The 19,016-nt window shown below is 40.5% G+C and overlaps 1 protein-coding gene across 6 annotated transcripts in view; it reads right to left on the bottom strand.

The window, feature by feature from the left end:
- Positions 1 to 19,016, bottom strand: part of LOC138764158 (ERC protein 2) — an 871,420-nt gene that overhangs the window by 343,070 nt on the left and 509,334 nt on the right. For 4 of the 6 annotated variants that reach the window (XM_069939655.1, XM_069939657.1, XM_069939659.1 and 1 more), the window contains exon 13: positions 13,969 to 14,100. The exons of the other annotated variants lie outside the window; for them this stretch is intronic. In XM_069939655.1, the coding sequence (XP_069795756.1) occupies positions 13,969 to 14,100 (132 nt within the window). The remainder of the gene's footprint in view (positions 1 to 13,968; positions 14,101 to 19,016) is intronic. 6 annotated transcript variants of the gene reach the window in all.

Here is a 19,016-nt window from a genome sequence, read left to right as displayed (position 1 = left end):
TATCCACACCGACTCAGTGGATACTCCTTCTGCAGCATCCTCCCTTTCAATAGTCATGATACTTTTCCTGAAGCTAATTTAATTTTTCATTGGGATGCTTCCTTCTATTCAAATTATCTGCATTTCAATAGTATTCAATTAGCAGGCTGTAAATTAATCTAGAGTGCTGTTATTATGAGTTAAGTATAGAAAGTGTCATCGTCAGATCATTCTGACTTCTTCCAAGTCTTCTGTGTTACTCACTGTTGCTCAGAAGTGAATTAATGATCGTGACGTTACATGGATCTATTTTGCTTTTGTGTGTACCTGTACACAGTTGGTGTCTCTTCAGGTTCAAGATGCTTGTCCCTTGGAATATAAAGGTTAACCACCCGCTTACTTGTAATAACACTGAACAATGTGGATTTTTCTTCCTGAACACATTTCGATACATTTTGATCACAAAAATCACCTTAAAAAGTTCCTATCATGTACCTTATTTTCAGATATAACCTATTTATGTGATTTCTTGTCATATTTTAAGTCTTCTTCAAGCAGACAAAACCATGAAGTACATGTTATTGATAATTCATTTTCTGCATTTGTACTTGGATTTCTTCCCTGCTGTATCTTGGTGCACTCAGTGACGAACATGGTGAAAGGTTTCTCCAGGACATGGCAACCATGGTAATGCAGAATTAGGGCAACTAGAATCCACCAATGCTGGTCGACTATTGTTGGACACTGACATGAGAGGCATCAGGTATTGAGCACAAACTTAAATTAGCAACAAAACATTTTAGGTCGGTTGACTTAATATAATGTGTCACCATCATTATGCAATGAAACATGAAATTCATAAAAGTTAATTTAATGTTTATCCAACTTCCTATGTGATACCGCAAATCTGAAATTATCTTTGTGTTCACTTTGAAGTTGTCTATTATAATCCCAAATTTTTCAGGAAGCAAACCTTTTGAAAAAAAAAGTGTTGCCCGGAGTAATATTTGAAAACTTGATCCATGATAACTCTATACATTGATACAGGTAGGTTCAGTTCCAATCTTTCCAAGTTGAAAGTTGAAATTCAGTGGTTGTCAATCTTTTTCCATCCTCACACCACCACCTCAAGTATTCTTATTCTCACAGACCACACAACAACAACACTAATGGACTCAATTGGCCTTGGGGGGTGGGGCGAGGCTGGGGATGGGGCTGGCGAGCTTGAGCCCCTTCCTAAGTCCTCAAAGAGTCTTCTATTAGGGGTGGGGGGGAGAAATCTATTTAAAATATTTGGCTTTTGATTGTTGTCAAATTTTCAACCTTTTTTCTCTCTGTTATAAGCCCCACATCATAAAGAAATTAAGGGCGCATCACTAAAAAAAAGAGGTAACTGTACCTGTTTTATTTTAACGTTTAGTTATATTTGGAGCGAGACCCAATCTAATGAACATCTGGTTTAATGTCAGTATCAAGTAAGAGTCTGGGTACAGCAGGATTTTATGTACCTTTTACATCATATTAACTCAACTTTCAATGGATTAGGAGAGAGATGTCCCCAATCTCTGGAGAGCCCATGTTTTGAACACAACAGGGGTCAATAGGCAGTCTTGTATTATGTAGAGCCACCTGGATGTTAACAAAGATAAGTGATCTCAAATGGGATGCCTAACCCTTGGCAAAATTACTCCATTTTATTTTTCCTTAATGAGAATATAGAAATATTTTTTTAAAAAACAAACACATGAATTGTTTGAAACAGAGTATGGCCAATGAACATAAAAATAGCCTATAAATTTGTTTGTAGTTCAACAAATCTATAGTTCTCCAAAATGCACTAGAATTTTTGAATTCTTTATTGTATTTAAATCATCCTAACATAGTCTAGCCGTGGGAAATAAAATTACATGTCGTAATAATTATAGAAACATTATGGCTAGAGCAATGCGCAGATTTCTTCCAAAAGCCCCCTGCTGTGTAAAATCACAACCCACTGCTGAACCATCATACAACGATTAGAATTTCTCAAACATGTTTCCTATTTTTTTTGGTGATTTCGGTCTCAAATACTAATTGCAATGCTGCCATTAACCTTATTGCCCTGGTGTAAAGAAAGAGGGGAAAAAAAGTCACATATTTTTCACTTGGTATTCACAATGAATTGGCTCTGATGGGGAAAAAAATTTCGAAATATTGAGTACAAAGAAAGTATTAGAGGCAATTAAAATAGTTCACCAGGTCAAACAGAGAGCTAACACCCAATCCTTGGGTTAACAAAAGGTGTTTGACCTGGTCAAAATGTTTGATCCAAAATACGGCATGTTCATTGCATCCCCCTTTAGAAGGTTCTGCGTCACTTCTTCCAAGTTGTATTCCCAACACATATGGTTGGCAATTTTAAAGAAAAAAATGCTTCGAACAAATTAACTCACTTATCCTCAATGATGTAATGGTCAAGAACAGAGTTTTATTGCAAAACTCCTAATTTGGATTTTTTTTTAGATAGACCACTCAAAATTCTCCAGCAATCTATCCAGGATATCAGCCATTAATATTTCGCGTGTGGAAACCTTTGAAAGTTATACTATCAAGAAAACGAGCAACTTGCATTGATGCAGAACTTTTAACAATGCAAATCCTCTAACCCTTACAAAGGCAAAAATTGCTGGAAGCGGCGATAGAAAAAGAATGCACGAGAAGTAGGCTTTGAAGCAAGCTTTTGGAAATGTGTAGAGGGCAAACATTGCAAAATGCAAAATGTACAAAGGCTAAATGCTTTGCCACCAGGTGGAGCTGGGGAAAAGGAGACATTTTATGTCACCCAAAGTGTAATGTGTGCCACGGTTTCAGCATCAAGATGTCAGATCTGAACAGAATGCTGAATAGCAATAAAGACAAGCCATGTTTCTTTCCATCAAGTTTAAAATCAATCGCAGCATATTTCTACCTTATGTTCACACTTGTTAAAAAAAATTAAGTGTGAGATCAGAACAGAACAAACAAAATCAAAAACATTCTCTCAGGAATGAGAAATGTTTATACTAACAACTGCACCAAGTCAGATACAGAAAAACAAGAAAATATTTCCAAACAAAATTTTAAAAAAGCTAAAAATAACTGCCTTTTGAGTATGCATTGAAACTTCTATTCTTATCTCTATTTCAGAATCAGACTGAAGCAATTGGGAGGAATGAGAATGGATTTATGCTGTGAGCCATTTCCACGAGTAATTGCAGAATACAAGTAGAAGGAAGAAAAAAAACCGCAAATACCAAAAATAATTCAATCTCCGAAACTGAATAAATATGTAATAAAATGCACACGTATTTCAAACAAGGTGTCAGACATTTGAAATACACAGCAGAAAAAGCAGATCCTTGTTGGGCGCAGCGCGACCAAACTATTTACAAGCTTTTATTGTAAGTTTGCCTATTATAAATACCTATTTGCATGGCATTTTTTTTATCCCTGTCAATAAAAAGAGATTATCTGAAGCTGTTCTGTGATGCACATCTGTTTATACAAGACTGGCTGGAAAGATCAATTCAGGCTCCATATAAAGAATTTCTTGGCAATGATCACACAGTAATACATTCTTCTGGTTTTATACTGACATGGGTTTTAATAATATGTGTAAATACCATAAGAAAGATTAATAAAAGTAGACAAATGACCATTTGCATTTGATAACTTGGCTCCATCTGGCCCCTGATCTTATCAGTCTCGAGTAAAGATAAATGTTCTTTTCTTTGACTGAAAATTTAAGTTTATGCATGATCCTATCAGAGTTGTAAAATTGTCAAAAATTATGCTGCATTTTTGCAGCTTAAGGCAGTCTAGGTATTAATTTGTGTGACCTAATGTAGTTGAATAGCTTTCATTAAAACACAGGATTGTGAGAAAGTGAGTGCCAGGGAGAGGAACTGGACTGTGCATCCATGCAATTAGCAACATTGTCAATCTGATAACTCTGCACCATGTCAGCAACACTGGGTGCAGAGTTGCATCAGGGCTGAGCATCTTTCAAATGATATGCCTTGGGCACTTATAAGGTCTTCTACAAGAGACCCAAAGCAAGTCAGGGAACCAAAGGAATAAAAATATAATATTCTGATCAAAAAAAAAGACCTTTCATTGAACGTAAAAATTGCAGCTGCAAGGTGTAAACTTTACACGAGTCGTGAATTTTGGTGCCTCAAGGGGCTGTCATTTTTTATTAAACGAAAGACACCTGGATTCTGCCGCACGCAAAGAAATGTCGCAATAGGAAATACTCTTTGCTTGTGATTGTGTCATGCAGCCAGAATGCACAGAGCAGCTGCATGTCTGAGCTCTTGCCCAAGGCAAAATGATGAATCAACACCTGCGTGTGAGATTACTGCATTCTGGTCAATTCCAAACTGGTCTCCCCTCCTGCCCTGAACTCCCTTCTCATCAACTTCCGTGGATGACAAATTATGAAGTTTGGAGTAATTCAAAACAGCTCATTCAAAGCATCCAGTTCCCCAAAATTCATGGAAAAACCTTGGATTAAAAAAAATGCTTAAATTTAGACTTTGGTTTCCACTAACTATTCTGTTCTCACTAAAAACAAGAAATTAATCACAGGATTGATTTTCCATTATTCAAAAATAATGGGCCCCTTCTGCATTGTTCCAAATTAATAGAAAGTAATTTTTAAAATGTAATTGCTGAGAACATGATTCAATTAAAATAGAATAGTTAAATAATGCTAGCAATTCCCTAATACTATCTATTGATTGAATTGATCACTTATCTGAAAGAAATAAACTGTAGCGAAATAACGAGACTGACACACAATAAATTCTCTTGCACTCCTAACGGTTTATTCAACCTGCCCGTGCTGTGCCTTATAAGGCTGCCCATAAGTCCCACCTATGCGCAGGCGGTGACATCACAATGCAGCCGGATGCATGTATGCGGCCCACTCGATTGGTGAAGAAGGCTCTCCCGGCACCGCCATCTTGACGTGGATGCCGCGGCCATAACGATGCGGAGCTGGTTTGCCTGCGTTTTAGATGTGCACCTCCACACAACCGTCGTTGGCATGCCGTTACCCCTGAGCGAAGTGGGTTTGGATCCTTGGGAGGTCGTACCCAGCATTTGGGCTGCACTAGCATGACCCGCTGGCTGAGGTTGAGTTGTGTGGGCTTCAGCCGGTCGGCTGTGAACAGTTCCTTCCTTCCCCTGATGTCCAGAGTGAAAGTTTTGCCCATGCTGTGGAGGATCTTATACGGGGGGGGGGGGGGGGGGGGGGTGTTGGGGGCGCAGAATGTAGCCCACAGTGGACAAATACAAAGTTTATGTTTAATAAGTCCTGAGACCTGGAGGCAAGCTGGTGCCCATGGTGTGAAGGTGGGGGGGTGGGGGTAGTGCTAGGGAGGCTAACCTGTCTTGTAATTTCTGTAACACCACTCTTCCCTCGGTGTCCGAATCTTTAGATGGTGGGAGGAATTCACCTGGTAGAATTAATGGGGTGCCATTCACCAATTCCACAGAGGAGGCCTGTAGGTCCTCTTTGGGTGAGTGCGGAAGCCCAGGAAGACTCAGGGGAGTTCATCCACCCAGCTGGGGCCAGTTCAACGGGCCATGAGAGCTGACTTCAGGTGGCAGTACAAGCGTTCAATGAGGCCATTGGATTGCGTGTGGCAGGCGGTGGTGTGATGCAGCTGAGTGTCAAGGAGAGTTGCTAGCTGTGTCCAAAGGGCTGATGTAAACTGTGCCCCTCTGTCCATGGTGATGTGAGATGGTATCCCAAATCTCGCAATCCTATGTGTGAGTAGTGCCCTGGCACAGGAATCAGAGGAAGTGTCTTTTAACAGGATGGCTTCCAGCTATCTTGTGGTGCGGTCTACCACTGTTAGCAGATACTGGGCATCCCAGAAGACAGGTAGCAGGCCCATGATATCAAACCACCTTTCTGGAGGGTCAAATTGATAGATGGGGGGGCCTTCACATTGTGAGTGGACCTTGGAGGTCTGACACTGGGTGCAATTGCAGGCCAATTGGGCAACTTGCTTTCTCAGGCTGTGCCATGCAAATCTCTCTGCCACCAAGTGGGCTGCGGTATTTATGGATGGGTGGGTGAGGTCGTGGATGACTTGGAAAACCTTGGGCCTCCATTGCTGTGGCACGACCGGGCCAGCAGAAACGTCATACAACAGGGAATCAGAGTTGTCCGGCAGGCTGATGCCCTCAAAGCAGAGGCCAGTGATGGCTGTCCAGAATGTCTGGGTTTCCTCATCCTCTTTTTGGGCCTGCGCCAGTTGGGAATAGTCCAGACCAGGGGACAACGTTTAGATGATGGGCCTAGAGAGGGTGTCAACCCCAACGTTGTCCTTACTGGAGAGGTGCTGAATGGCGGTGGTGGATTCTGATATGTACGACATGTGGTGCTGCTGGCATGCAGACCAGGGATCCTTGACCATAGAGAAGGTGTTCGTGAGGGACATGTGGTTGGTGAAGACCATGAACGGCCTGCCCTCCAGGAAATAGTGGAAATATCTAATGGCAAGGTAGAGTGCCAGGAGCTCACTGTCGAACTCACTGTATTTAAGCTCCAGTAGGTGGGAGGTGAGGGGGTGGGGGAGGGGTAGATGATGGCTGAGAAAGGCTAACGGCCTCCAATGACCGTAGATGGACTGTTCGAGGACGCCCCCGATGGCTGCTGCTGATGCGTCAACGGTGATGGCCAAGGGCACATCTGATCTGGGGTGTACCAGCAAGGTGGCATTGACCAGGGCATTCTTAGTTGCTGTGAAAGCCGTGTTGGCCTCTTCTGACTGAGCTAGGATCTTGCATTTGGCTGACATCATGGCAAACAGTGGTCGCATGATGCGTGCTGGGATGAAACGGTTGTAGAAATTAACCATCCTGGTGAAGTTCCAGAGGCCTTTGAGGGTATTAGGGTGGGTGAACTGGCGTATGGCTGCAACTTTTTCCGTTGATGTTGTTGCCCCATTTGCAGTAATAGTGTGGCCAGGAATTGTATGGAGTCTTTCCTGAACTGACACGTGGTCAAGTTGACTGTGAGGCTGAAGTCGGACAGGTGTGTGTAGAGCCTGTGAAGATGATCTTTGCGCTTCTCATGGTCCTTGCTGGCGATGATGATGTCATCCAAGTAGAGGAACACAAAGTCCAAGTCTTTGCTCACCATGTCCATTAAGTGCTAGTAATTTGTGCCACATTCTTGAGGCCAAACAGCATGCGAAGGAATTCAAAGAGTCTGAATGGGGTGAGGATAGCCGTCTTTCCAATGTCGTCGAGGTGGATAGGAATCTGGTGATAGCCACGCACTAGATCAACCATTGAGAAAACCTTTGCGCCATGTAGGTTGGCTGTGAAGTCTTGTATATGTGGGACTGGATGGCAGCTGGGCATGGTGGAGTCATTGAGGTGGTAATAACCTCCACAGGGCTGCCACCCATCTGAGGATTTGAGGACCATGTGAAGTGGGGATGCCCACAGACTGTCGTACATGCAAACTATGCCCAACTCTTCCATCCGCACGGATTCCTCTTTGGCGAAATATAGTCTAACCAGAGTTTTATCGAGCTGCATCATTACATCACAGCTCTTGCATAAGCCTTCTTAACTTCCCTATCAATCGACGTGGGACCTTTGAGAGATGAATTTGGACCCCCAAGGTCCCTCTGTTTATCCACACTGTTAAGAATCATGCCATTAACCACCATTCCACCTTCAGGTTTGACTTTCCATAATGTATCACTTCACACTTATCTGGATTGAACTCCATCTTCCACTTCTCCGCCTAACTCTGCATCCTGTCTATATCCTGTTGTAACCTACGACAACCTTCTACACTATCCACAACACCTCCAACCTTGGTGTCATCTGCAAACTTACTGACCCATCCCTCTACTTCTTCATCAAGGTCCTTTATATATAAAAAAAATCACAAAGAGCAGGAGTCCCAGAACAGATCCCTGATAGACTCTGACCTCCAGGAAGAATACATTCCATCTACTACTACCTTCTGCTTTCTGCAGACAAGCCAATTTACACAGACAAGGTTCCATGGATCACACGCATCACAACTTTCTGAATATGACTCTACCATGGGGGACCTTGTCAAGTACCTTACTAAAATCCATGGACACCTCATCTACCACCCTACCTTTATCAATTTCTTTAGTCACTTCCTTAAAAAACACAATTAAGCTCGTGAGGCATGACCTGCTCCTCATAAAGCTATACTGACTATCCCTGAAAAGACTATGCTTCTCTATATGCTCGTAAAATGTGTCCTTAAGAATGCTCTCCAATATCGTGCCAACCACTCTCACAAGATTCAATGGTCTGAAACTCCCAGGGTTTTCCCTATTATCATGCTTTGAACAAGGGGATTGTATTTATCATTCTCCGGTACCTCCCCTGTGGCCAGGGAGGATGCAAAGATCATTGCCAATGCCCCAGCAGTCTCTTCCCTTGGTTCCTCTGGTAACCTGGTGTATATCTCATCCAGTCTAGGGGACATCAATCCTAATGTTTTTAAGAAGATCCAGTAATTCCTCTTTATTAACCTCAATATACTCCAGCACATGCTTGCTCTGTATTGACCTCATATTGACCATGGTCCCCCATGCTCATTTAGGACCTCCCCTACCTCCAGGCACATGTTGTTTCCTTCATCCTTAAGCAGCCTACCTTCACTCTCATCATTCTTCTGCTCTTCACATATGCCTAGAACACTTTTAGGTTTTCCTAAACCATTTGGACTCCATGCCCCTGTTTTCCAGGACTGGTTTATACACAACCACAACTTCAATACCTTAACAGTTTGCCCATAGATCCAGTCCAGAATATATATGATGGAAGATTAAAAATGGCCAGAATCCAAAGGGTTAATCCTATTTGCCAAAGCCTTCCAAGTGCTCCCTTCTAGCACTTCTACCCTTTCTTAAATTTCTCCCTGGATATCAGTTCATTCTGATGAGCTCTTCCAGACTTTTACTTACCAAGCCTCCTGTCTGCTTCCTTTTTTCTTTTCAGCCAGCTCCCTCACCTCTTTTGCCAACCATGGTTCCCTAATGTTCTCATCTTTTCCCTGTCTCACTTGAACAATCTTGTCCAGAATCCCACACAAGTGGTCACTAAACAGCCTCCACCTTACTTCTCTGCTTTTCCCTGAGAACATCTGTTCCCAATGTATTCTCCTCAGCTCCTGCCTAATCCTATCTTATTTAGCCCATCGTCAATTAAACATTTTACCATTTTGTCCACACCTATTCTTGTCAATAGCTACGTTAAAGGTCAGGGAGCCTCAGTCACTGTCACGGAAATGCTCCCCTGCCGAGAGGTCTGTCACTTGACCAGATTCATTACCCAGTATTAAATCCAGTATGGCCTCTTCTCTAGTCAGCTGGTACAAATATTGTGTCAGGAATCCTTCTGGGACACTCCTGACAAATTCTACCACATCTACCCCTCTTGCAGTGAGAAGTTGAAATTTCCCAATAAAACAACCCTGTTATTTTTGCACCATTCCAAAATCCTCTTACTTATCAGCTCGCCTGTGTCCCCATAGCTATTTGGGAGCTGATAGACTATTTCCAATAGGGTGATTACTCTCTTTGTTTCTTTGAGTCCACCCATATGGACTCTGTAGACCATCCTTTGACAGTGTTTTCCCTTTCTGCAGCTGTGATGCTATCCTTGATTTATAATGCTCCTACCCCCTTTTTTACCTCCCTTCCCTATCCCACTTGAAATGTCTAAAACCCAATACCTGCATCAGCCAATCCTGTCCTTGTCACCTTCTGAATCCATGCACATCAATCCTACGATTCAACTAATGGGACTTTCCCTTGCTTGGATTGATTCTAATATCATCTACAATAAGTCAAGAGTCATGCAACAGACCTTTGGCACCTCATGTAAAGTGCACATCTGCAGTAATCCTACATGGATTTCATTATTTCTCTCCCATCCACATCAACTCTCCCACCCCCATGACCGTCCCTCCTTCACAACTCTCCTGCTCCCTACCAACACCTAAGGAGCCTTACAGTGACAAGTTACTCTACATCTTTGCCATGTGGAGGAAATTGTTGTGAACACAGGGACAAAGTGCCAACTTCAGACTGATCAGAATCAAGACTGGGTCTCTGGAACGTTGCGACAAAAGTGCACGACTGTGCCACTGGACACACAATGCCACAGTTCTCACAATATTTAATCGCTGAAACTAGGCCTTGTTCTAAATTACAAATGGAATTTAAATTTCATGGTTGCCATGTGGGATTTCTCTCCGTGAAAAACAAAACCTATTCAATATGGCTCATAACCAAAACAAATTAAACATAATGCTGAAAACTATTTGGGAAGCATGGGGTTAGTGTAGCAGTTGGCACAACTCTATTAGAGTGCCAGCACCCCGGGTTCGAATCCAGTGTTGTCTGTAAGTTTGCATGTACTCCCTGGTTAAATAGGTGGAGTTTGGTGCCATGGGTTTCATGGGCCTTGCTGTGTCATTAATTTTTAAAAAAAACAGCATCTCACCACTGCCTGTCTGCCTTACTTCCCTACCTCCTGCATGTCACATGTCATTTATTTGACTTCTTTCATTAGATGAACAGAAATTTCCTGCAAATAAATACAGGGAAGATTGAAGCCATCATTTTTGATATATGCCAACAATACATCTCCATGGGATCCACTTCCAATCCTGAAATAGTCTGCAGCTGATCCAGGCAGCTTGCAACCATACCTCACTGGTACCTTGGCAGTTTACCGGCCTTGACTGTGCCAAAACTAAAATGGGTCCCCATTCATAGTCTAACATACACAACCAAGCTACTTGTATCTTATTTGGCTCCAAATCTTATTTTGTGTTTCTTTACGGTTTGGAAGACCAGGGGCTTTTCCTGGAGGACTGAAATGGCACATTTTTTTAATTGTACTAAATGCAATAAAAAAGTATACTTCTATATTCTTTGATAGGTATTATTCTTTTTGGTATCTTGTGTACTATTGTAGTTGGGAAATTTTGGTTCATCTGTGTATTGTACTTAAGTCTATGACAATAACCTCTCTCATTTTTCCTTCCTTGAGGTTCCTTCTTCCCTTAATTCATCCCTTGAACATTGTTCCTTCTGGATCCCAAACCCCAATGTTCAATTATTAGCCAGGGAACATGTGGTAGCAGTGAAATTCATCACTCATCTTCTGGCCATGTAGGATCCCCTCTGCTATGGATGGGAGATTTAAACTCTGATTGGGAGATGCTGCCCAGAAGTTAAAAGCTCTAGGCTCTTGCAAGAGGAGTATGTGAGGATGATGCTCTGCCAGTTAGTTGCCTTCCACTTTCCCCCAAAAACCTTTTAAATTGCTCATCTTTCACTTTGCATACATCAACCTTATACAACTCAACAATCCAAAAATATTGAAATCACATTGTAAAGTGTGGTCCTTTTATGTATTTGCCAGATTGGACCCCCAAATCCTAATAAATAGATTTCTTCTAACCAAGCAAACACACAAATATTTATGTTAGATGAGTACTCAATTGAAATATTAACTTCATTCACCTCTCTCTCTCTCTCTCTCCTCAGTAATTCTCTCACCCCCCCCCCCCCCCCCCACCACCTCCTTTATTCAGTCTCCAAATTTGTTGATGGTCCTTGGTTGTTTTTCTTTCATTGTTTTATGACAAAAAAAACTGCTCTAAAAGCCAAACAAAAACAGCTACCTCCTAAATAGGTCTTAAATCCTAGTAATTAGCTCTTGAAGCAATTGTGAAATCAATGCATCTCCTTGGTTTGTGCTGCATAACAAGTAAGTGTTCAGAAAGAAGACTGAATAAACTGTACAAACTATATTAGTTGAAGGTTGTGCTGGAGATCTGTATGCCAACATAATGAAGTAAGGGTGAAATAGAGAAATCGGTTAAGATATCTGAAAGAAATCAAGAAATTGGTTAGGTTTGTCTCATAGTCACTATTCATAAGCAATTGTTTCCGTATGAAAGAAAGTTCAAGACCCAGACAGAAGACACACCTGGAAATCACAATGTGAAACAAAATCTACAACAATGTTTTGAAAAGTATGCATCTTACATTATCGCCATCGTAAATTGTTAAGGTTACGAAGAGGAATGATGACTACAGGGAATATCTATGCATTTTCAGTTATATATATATATGTAGAACTTTAAGATAATAAGCTACAGACTGTGGGAGGAGATTCATTTGGTGATTAATTGCAATTAATATTGCTTCAAAAAACCTTTTTTTGCATTCTTTGGCAGCAATATTGCTAATTCTGGTCACTGTATATACTGAATATCACTTTGTAAGAAATTAATTACTCGATTGCCATTTGACATTCATCTCGTCATCCAAAAGTGAAATAGATTCACAATTTTTATCAATTAAAGTTACCATTCATGAGTTATTCACACTTACTATCTGGAGCACTGAATAAACAATTCATACTTCAAATTGTCTGGGGATTGAAATATTTCACTCTTTAAAAAAAAAGATGCTTTTTGATTGTGGTTCTCAAATAGTTATGATTAACCTTATTTAATGAGTGAAACATTACTTACATACTTTCAAATAACTGAAAAATGAGGATTGGAAGAAGAGCAAATGATAATTGTTACAAGTTTGTAGCATTCGCCAAGAAAAAGTTTCATTCTATATCTATCTGGCTACATAGTTACAGTTATGTGAAACCAGTTTGAAAGATACAGAGATTGGAAGTACAGGACATGAAAGAACTTTTAGAATTAGGCTTCTGTCAGGGAACAGTCACTGGATTTATGATGAATGACAGTGAAGAAATGGATCTCATGGAAACACCTGAGGACTACATTTCTGTGGTTCTGAGCTCAGGATATGACAATGGAGGATCCACAAAAACAATGAAGAATGTTTCCATGTTTGGAGAGGAAGAATATGAAGATTTTTTTTGAAATCTTAAAATAAAACCAATATCTGGTTGAAGGATCAACAATCCATTCGACGACGGATTCAACTGAAGGTAAACTTAAGTGTAAAAAGGCTGTGAGCTTGACCAGTGGAATCTGTTTTCTCTCATAAAGGAGATTTGTCAATCTTTATGGCAAATTGTTCTCATCAGCACAGTGAGCGCAGTGCAGCACCAACAGTGCCAGTGACCCGGGTTTAAATCTTGTGCTATCTGTAAGGAGTTTGTACATTCTCCCGACATCTGTGTGGGTTTCCTCTGGGTGCTCTGGTTTCCTCCCACCCTCCAAAATGTATGAGGGTTGTAGGTTAATTGGGTGCAATTGGGTAGCACGGGCTTGTAAGCTGGAAGACCATGTTGCATGTCTACACTTAAAGATAATTTACAGCCTAAAATTCTTATCTAGCAAAGTTGACATGGCTTTTACCATGGAATTAAGAATGGCAGCACAGTGGGTGGGGGGGGAGGGGGGGTAAAAAAAAACTCCTTCTCCAAAAGGGAATTTAGTCCTGCACGTTTAATGCTGCCTTTGGCGTTACAACTTAAAACTGCATGGTTTTTAAAAAATTAAAAGTTGTGTTACAAAAAAGATTGGCACGTGTTTTTGAAAGAGTGAGGTTCATGTTTCATCACTCACTCACAGAATGCTTTCATGTTTAATAAAGTGCCACTTTTGTTTATCTTCAGTTCAATCTCCAATAGGACAATAAAATTTACAACATAATTTGAATAAAATTAGTCTTAAGCTATTTTGGGCATTCAGCAAAATATGCTAATTTTTTATTTTTTTGTTTCCAAAGGCCAAAAGCTAATCAATTGTCCAGACTTTTTGTATCTTAACTGTTGATTCCTTCCTCAGAAATGAAGGATGCTACAGATTTTTGTAATTAATACATATTTTCTCTAAAAAAAAAGTACGCAATGGGAGGGAATGGTTAAAAATTTGGAATCCATTGAATGTCCCCTGACATTATGCCATTGAGAGGAAAGGGCATAGGGAAGTTCTCTCATGCAGACCTGTTTCTCTGCAGAAGATCTAGAGGCTTCTTCTTTGGCAAGAACCAACTCTCTCTCCGCATTTATCTGTACGCTCTCACGCAGGGCTTCTTCCAATTCCTCAATTCTTTCATCTTTCTTTTGCACAGATTCCTGAGAAAAAGCAGGAAACCTAAGAATATTATTTCGATGGATAACCGTTAGCATTTCTCTCAGCGTGTTTCCAGCGGCAACCCTCATCAGAAATTTAAACTAAAACAGGATCAGGCCTGAAATGATAAAAATTAGAGGTGAAATATTACACAAATCATCAGTCTTACCAAAAATGTATTTTGCATTAAAAAAAAACACAACACTAATCAATGGTACTGCCCTGCAATGTTAAAAATTTTACCATCCAACTCTTGATGTAAGATGAGTACAAAGGTAAACCTGCAATTAAGGAGGTTGAGAGAGAGCTAATTCAGTCCAATATTCTGGAATTGTTGCTGTATAGGCTAGACTTTGAAAAATTGTACACACAAGACGAAAGTTAATCAGATCGTGAAACGGTATGGACCTGTGGCTTCTAATTTCTGAAAATGGTCCTTTTCACAACTATAAGTGAAAACAAAATAAAAACAAATAAAAGATACATAAGCTGTTGTTGGAGCTGACTGGTCACACAGGGACACTGTGTGCAGGTTATCCAACATACAAATTGAACTTGACAGCATGGTAGCAATTTAATTCACTAAAATCAACAACGCATGTGTTACCCACCTCAACACTGAAGGGGCAATTTTAAACCCATATGTGGAACTTGACAATGGTGCTATTTTCAGAGTTTTGTGGCACATTGGTGGAAAAAAAGGTTTTATTTGAGAGATTTCCTTTAAATGAGATTTAAGTGCAGACAGAAACAGAACAAAGAAGCAAAGACGCATAATATACTGAGCACTCACAAGTATTGTAATTCCAAAAAACCTGCAAAAATGGTTTTTAGGGATATTCAGGTTATTTGATCAACCAGGCATACTTGATAAGTGTTAACATTAACTAAGTATATACTGTTGTAAACATGTTATTAGAAAATTAACAGTTCAACTTTTATAGAACAGGTCATTAAAACCTATTCATTTTTTATCTACAAGCACCGATGTCGGAGCTGTGCAATTGCTCAGCAAAAGGAGATGCAAATCACTCCTTCCTTCCGATGGCCTACAGATCACCCTTGGGCAAGGTGCAGCACCTGTTTAGCCTCCCAGTCAGGGTCACGTGAAGCCATGGATCGCAGATGGTGGATGGTTTTTACAAGAAAATTCGACAAACTGGAATTTATGGTTGTAAAACTAAAAATGCTGGGCAGCTGAATCTGCTGATCAATGGCCAGGGTTACCTGTCCAATATGGGCACTGCAACCGAAGGCCACGGGAACCCACTTCAGTACTTTTCCCCATGAACTCAACATTGACGACGGCCTCAGCTCAAAGATGGAGCCTTCAGCAAAGGAGAACAGGGGAGGCAACAACTACAATCCTGAGGGTCAGAGATCGTGAAGGATGAAGAGACATGATCGCCCACGCTGAATGGCAAGGCACCTAAATGACCCTTTGAGAATACATTCTATTCATTGCTTAACCATGCTAAGTATGTGGTGTACAACAAAATGACTTGACCATCAAATTAAGCCAATAGAAAAATCCCAAACACATTTCTTCTGCTTTTAACCATCATTTTCTAAGTTTTTTCCATTAATCTCCCTGTGAATTCTCACAATGAATTGAAATGAATTAATATTCTTCACCCTGCCATTAACTTGATTAATATATGCAGTATATTAAATCAAATGGAGTCTCAAAATATACATGGGAACTTAACATAGCCATGCATTGATCTCATAAATACACTGAGAGGAAACAATACTCTTTTATTTTTATATGTCTATTTTTAAAACACAAAATAGCATTTACTCTCAAGATGGTTTTACCTGCCATAAACCCTTTGATGGAGTTACATATTTGAATATTTAGGTTTCTTATCATCCATAATCATTTAGCATCTTTCTGACTGGATATTTACTTTCTTATTTTACCCTCCCAAAAAGCAGACTTGTTAGCAGTGTAGTATTTGCCAAATTATTCATTGCTTACATTTAACTGTCCCTGTTTTTTCCAATGTTTTCCAGCACACTTTAATGTCAGAAAATTCCAAACTGACCTATCACATAGCCGCTTCTTTGGGTCCCATTCTAACCCCTGGAGTTATTGCATCAAAAGCTATCTTGATAAAAGTCGTGAATCAAGTTTCATGGCAGTAATAAGGTAAGGCTTTACTCATTTAAGAACATAAGAAATAGAGTAGGAGAAGGTAATCTGGCCTGTTAAGGTTGTTTTGCCATTTAATAAGATCATGGCTGATCTGGTTGTGGACTCAGCTCCACCCACCTTATTTTCTCCATAACCCTTAAAACCTCTATTGTTGAAAATCTACCCAACTGTGTCAGAAATAAATTTAACGACGAACTCTCTACTGCTTCTTTAAGCAGAGAATTCCACAGATTCATTACCCTCTGGGAAAATCAATTCCTTCTTATCTCTGTCTTAAACCTAACCTTCCAAACCTTGAGGCTATGTTCCCTGGTTCTAGTCTCACCTACCAGTGGAAACAACCTTCCTCTCTCTATTTTATCTATCCTGTTCAGAATTTTACATATTTCCATAAGATTTCCCCCCCCCCCCCCAACCACTTTTCTCTATTCAATATGACGAAACTCAATCTCTCCTCCTCAACTAACTCCCTCATCTCTGGAATCAATCTGATGAACCTCCCCTGAACCACTTCCAAAACCAGCGTATGGAGACCAGAATTGCCAGGATGAGGCCTAACAGTGCTGCTTCTTCCACCTGGGTAGTCTACAACCATATACCATGGAGAGTAAATTCTCCAATTTCAGGTAACCACACCCATAATTCCTTTCTCTCTCCTTTTCAACCCCCCCCCCCATTCCCACAGCCCCATAACCCAGTTTCTTTTCCCTCTCTCCCCTGACTACATCTGCCCATCGCCCACTCACTCCTCCTACTGGTTCTCCTTTCCCCTCCCTCTTTTGTTCTCTTCACCATCCTCTTATCTGGTTCTAACCTATCTTCATTTTTTTTTAAATCAGATGCCATAACCTGCAGCCCTTTGTTGTCTCTACTACTCAGCTTCTAGTTTCTGCTGTTATCTCTCCCCTTCCCCGTCCCTCCTGGCTCCCCCTTGCCATCTCCTCCACCTAAAACTTGCCATCTCCTGCCTCACTTACCCCCCGCATGCTCAGTCCTCTCTATCCCTCCACAGATGCTGCCTGACCTGCTGAGTTCCTCCAGCAGTTTGTTTATTTCTGCTTCAGATTACAGCATCCACAGTATCTCCATGTTTAAAAGACTCTCACGCATGGTCCAAACTGGAGTGCACTGACCATTTCAAAAGACACATCCTATTTACGCAGATTTAGAGGACAGGCTGAATTTGTAAAAGTATTCGGAATTTCTTCAGCAATGAATCCTGATAAAGTATAACCAAGCATATAGAGTCAATGAGATTCTTATTATTCTACCTTGCATGGCAATGTGTTTGGGCTTTCTGAACTCACAGTTAGAATATTTGGTAAATGACTCAGCTCATTATTTCTACTAATCTAAAACAGCAATGATGCCCCAGATTACTGTTCCCCGTACATCATAATGTAACCAATACTACCCCACATTTCATTGGTCATACTTACTTGTTAGATATGCATGCTTATTCAAAAAAATGCTGCTGTAAACTATACCTGCAAAGATATGATGGACACATGCCTTGTGCTGCAACACTGCACTCTAGGAATGGCCCATAATTTTTATGTTAGATTAACCAAAAGGATCTTAGTAGGTTGATGGAGATCGTAATAATCTGATTTTTACCTAAATGTGCAATTAGTTCTTTGAATTGCAGCTGTTACTCATGTGCTGTCCTTCCTCCACATTTCTTCAAGAAACACCAGGCAATGTGCTACTCTGAACCAGTTTCCATTTGTAATGTCTAAATGTATTTACAAAGGAGTAAAATTCACTTTGCAGCAGGTCAATATTTGTACATTAGTTTACACTGCTTCGACTTTAATGACCTGTGCAAACTTGGTTTTTATAACCTTCCTGTGTTTTCCCCTCAGCTGCAGACTTCTTCAACTTAAATTCTTTCAACAATGGGACAATTTTTCTCCTGAACATAGTCTTAAAATATTGGCTGTAGTTCAAAACACATTCCAGCAGCACATGTGGAATTTATCCACCACTTCATAGAACCCCCACAGGCCCAAGTGAAGACAAATGCATACAAACTCATCCGAGTTAACAACCTTGAAATATATTAATACTTTATTTTGTAGAGCTGATAAGATCAATTGGTTTCAAATATTGTGATTGATTGAATGTGAATTTTAGCTCTTGGTCTAATTTTCCTTTGTTGGTTTAAAATGGATTGTTTGGAACAATGTTTACTTCTACCACTTAACACTGGACAAAACAGAAAACAATGTTTCTTTACAACAAAAAAAATGTGTAACATTTGATTGAAGAGGGAAAATATTTTTGCAAGAGAGTTTTAAAGACTGGGTAGTTAGACCAGACCTTTTGCCCCTTTCACACTTGCATCCCACTAAATCAGCCGCTCAGTGTCAAGGGATAGGAATGGGATTTTGGACTTCACACTTGACCACTTTTAAGTGGGACACTGCACATTCACATTTGCAAGAGCCATCCCCAGGGTTAGGATTATTCTACCTTCTACCATCATGGTGCATCGAGTGATGGTGGACCTGCCCTAAATCTTCATTAATGTATTATGATCTTGTATTTGAACAAAATGAACCATGCCTAATTATAACATAATTAAGCTTTATGTATATCATGGTATGAGCCCTTCAGCCCCTGTTGTTGATGTGTCGACCTATAGAATCCTTTATAAGGGACTGCGGGAAAAGTCGGTAGCAATATCACATACAATTTATACAGCGCAGGAAAGTTGGAAGCGAAATCGCATACAATTTATACAGTGTGGGAAAGTTG

This window comes from Narcine bancroftii, chromosome 5 (assembly GCF_036971445.1).
Source record: "Narcine bancroftii isolate sNarBan1 chromosome 5, sNarBan1.hap1, whole genome shotgun sequence".
NCBI lineage: Eukaryota > Metazoa > Chordata > Chondrichthyes > Torpediniformes > Narcinidae > Narcine > Narcine bancroftii.
This window is presented reverse-complemented; position numbering and strand designations above follow the sequence as displayed.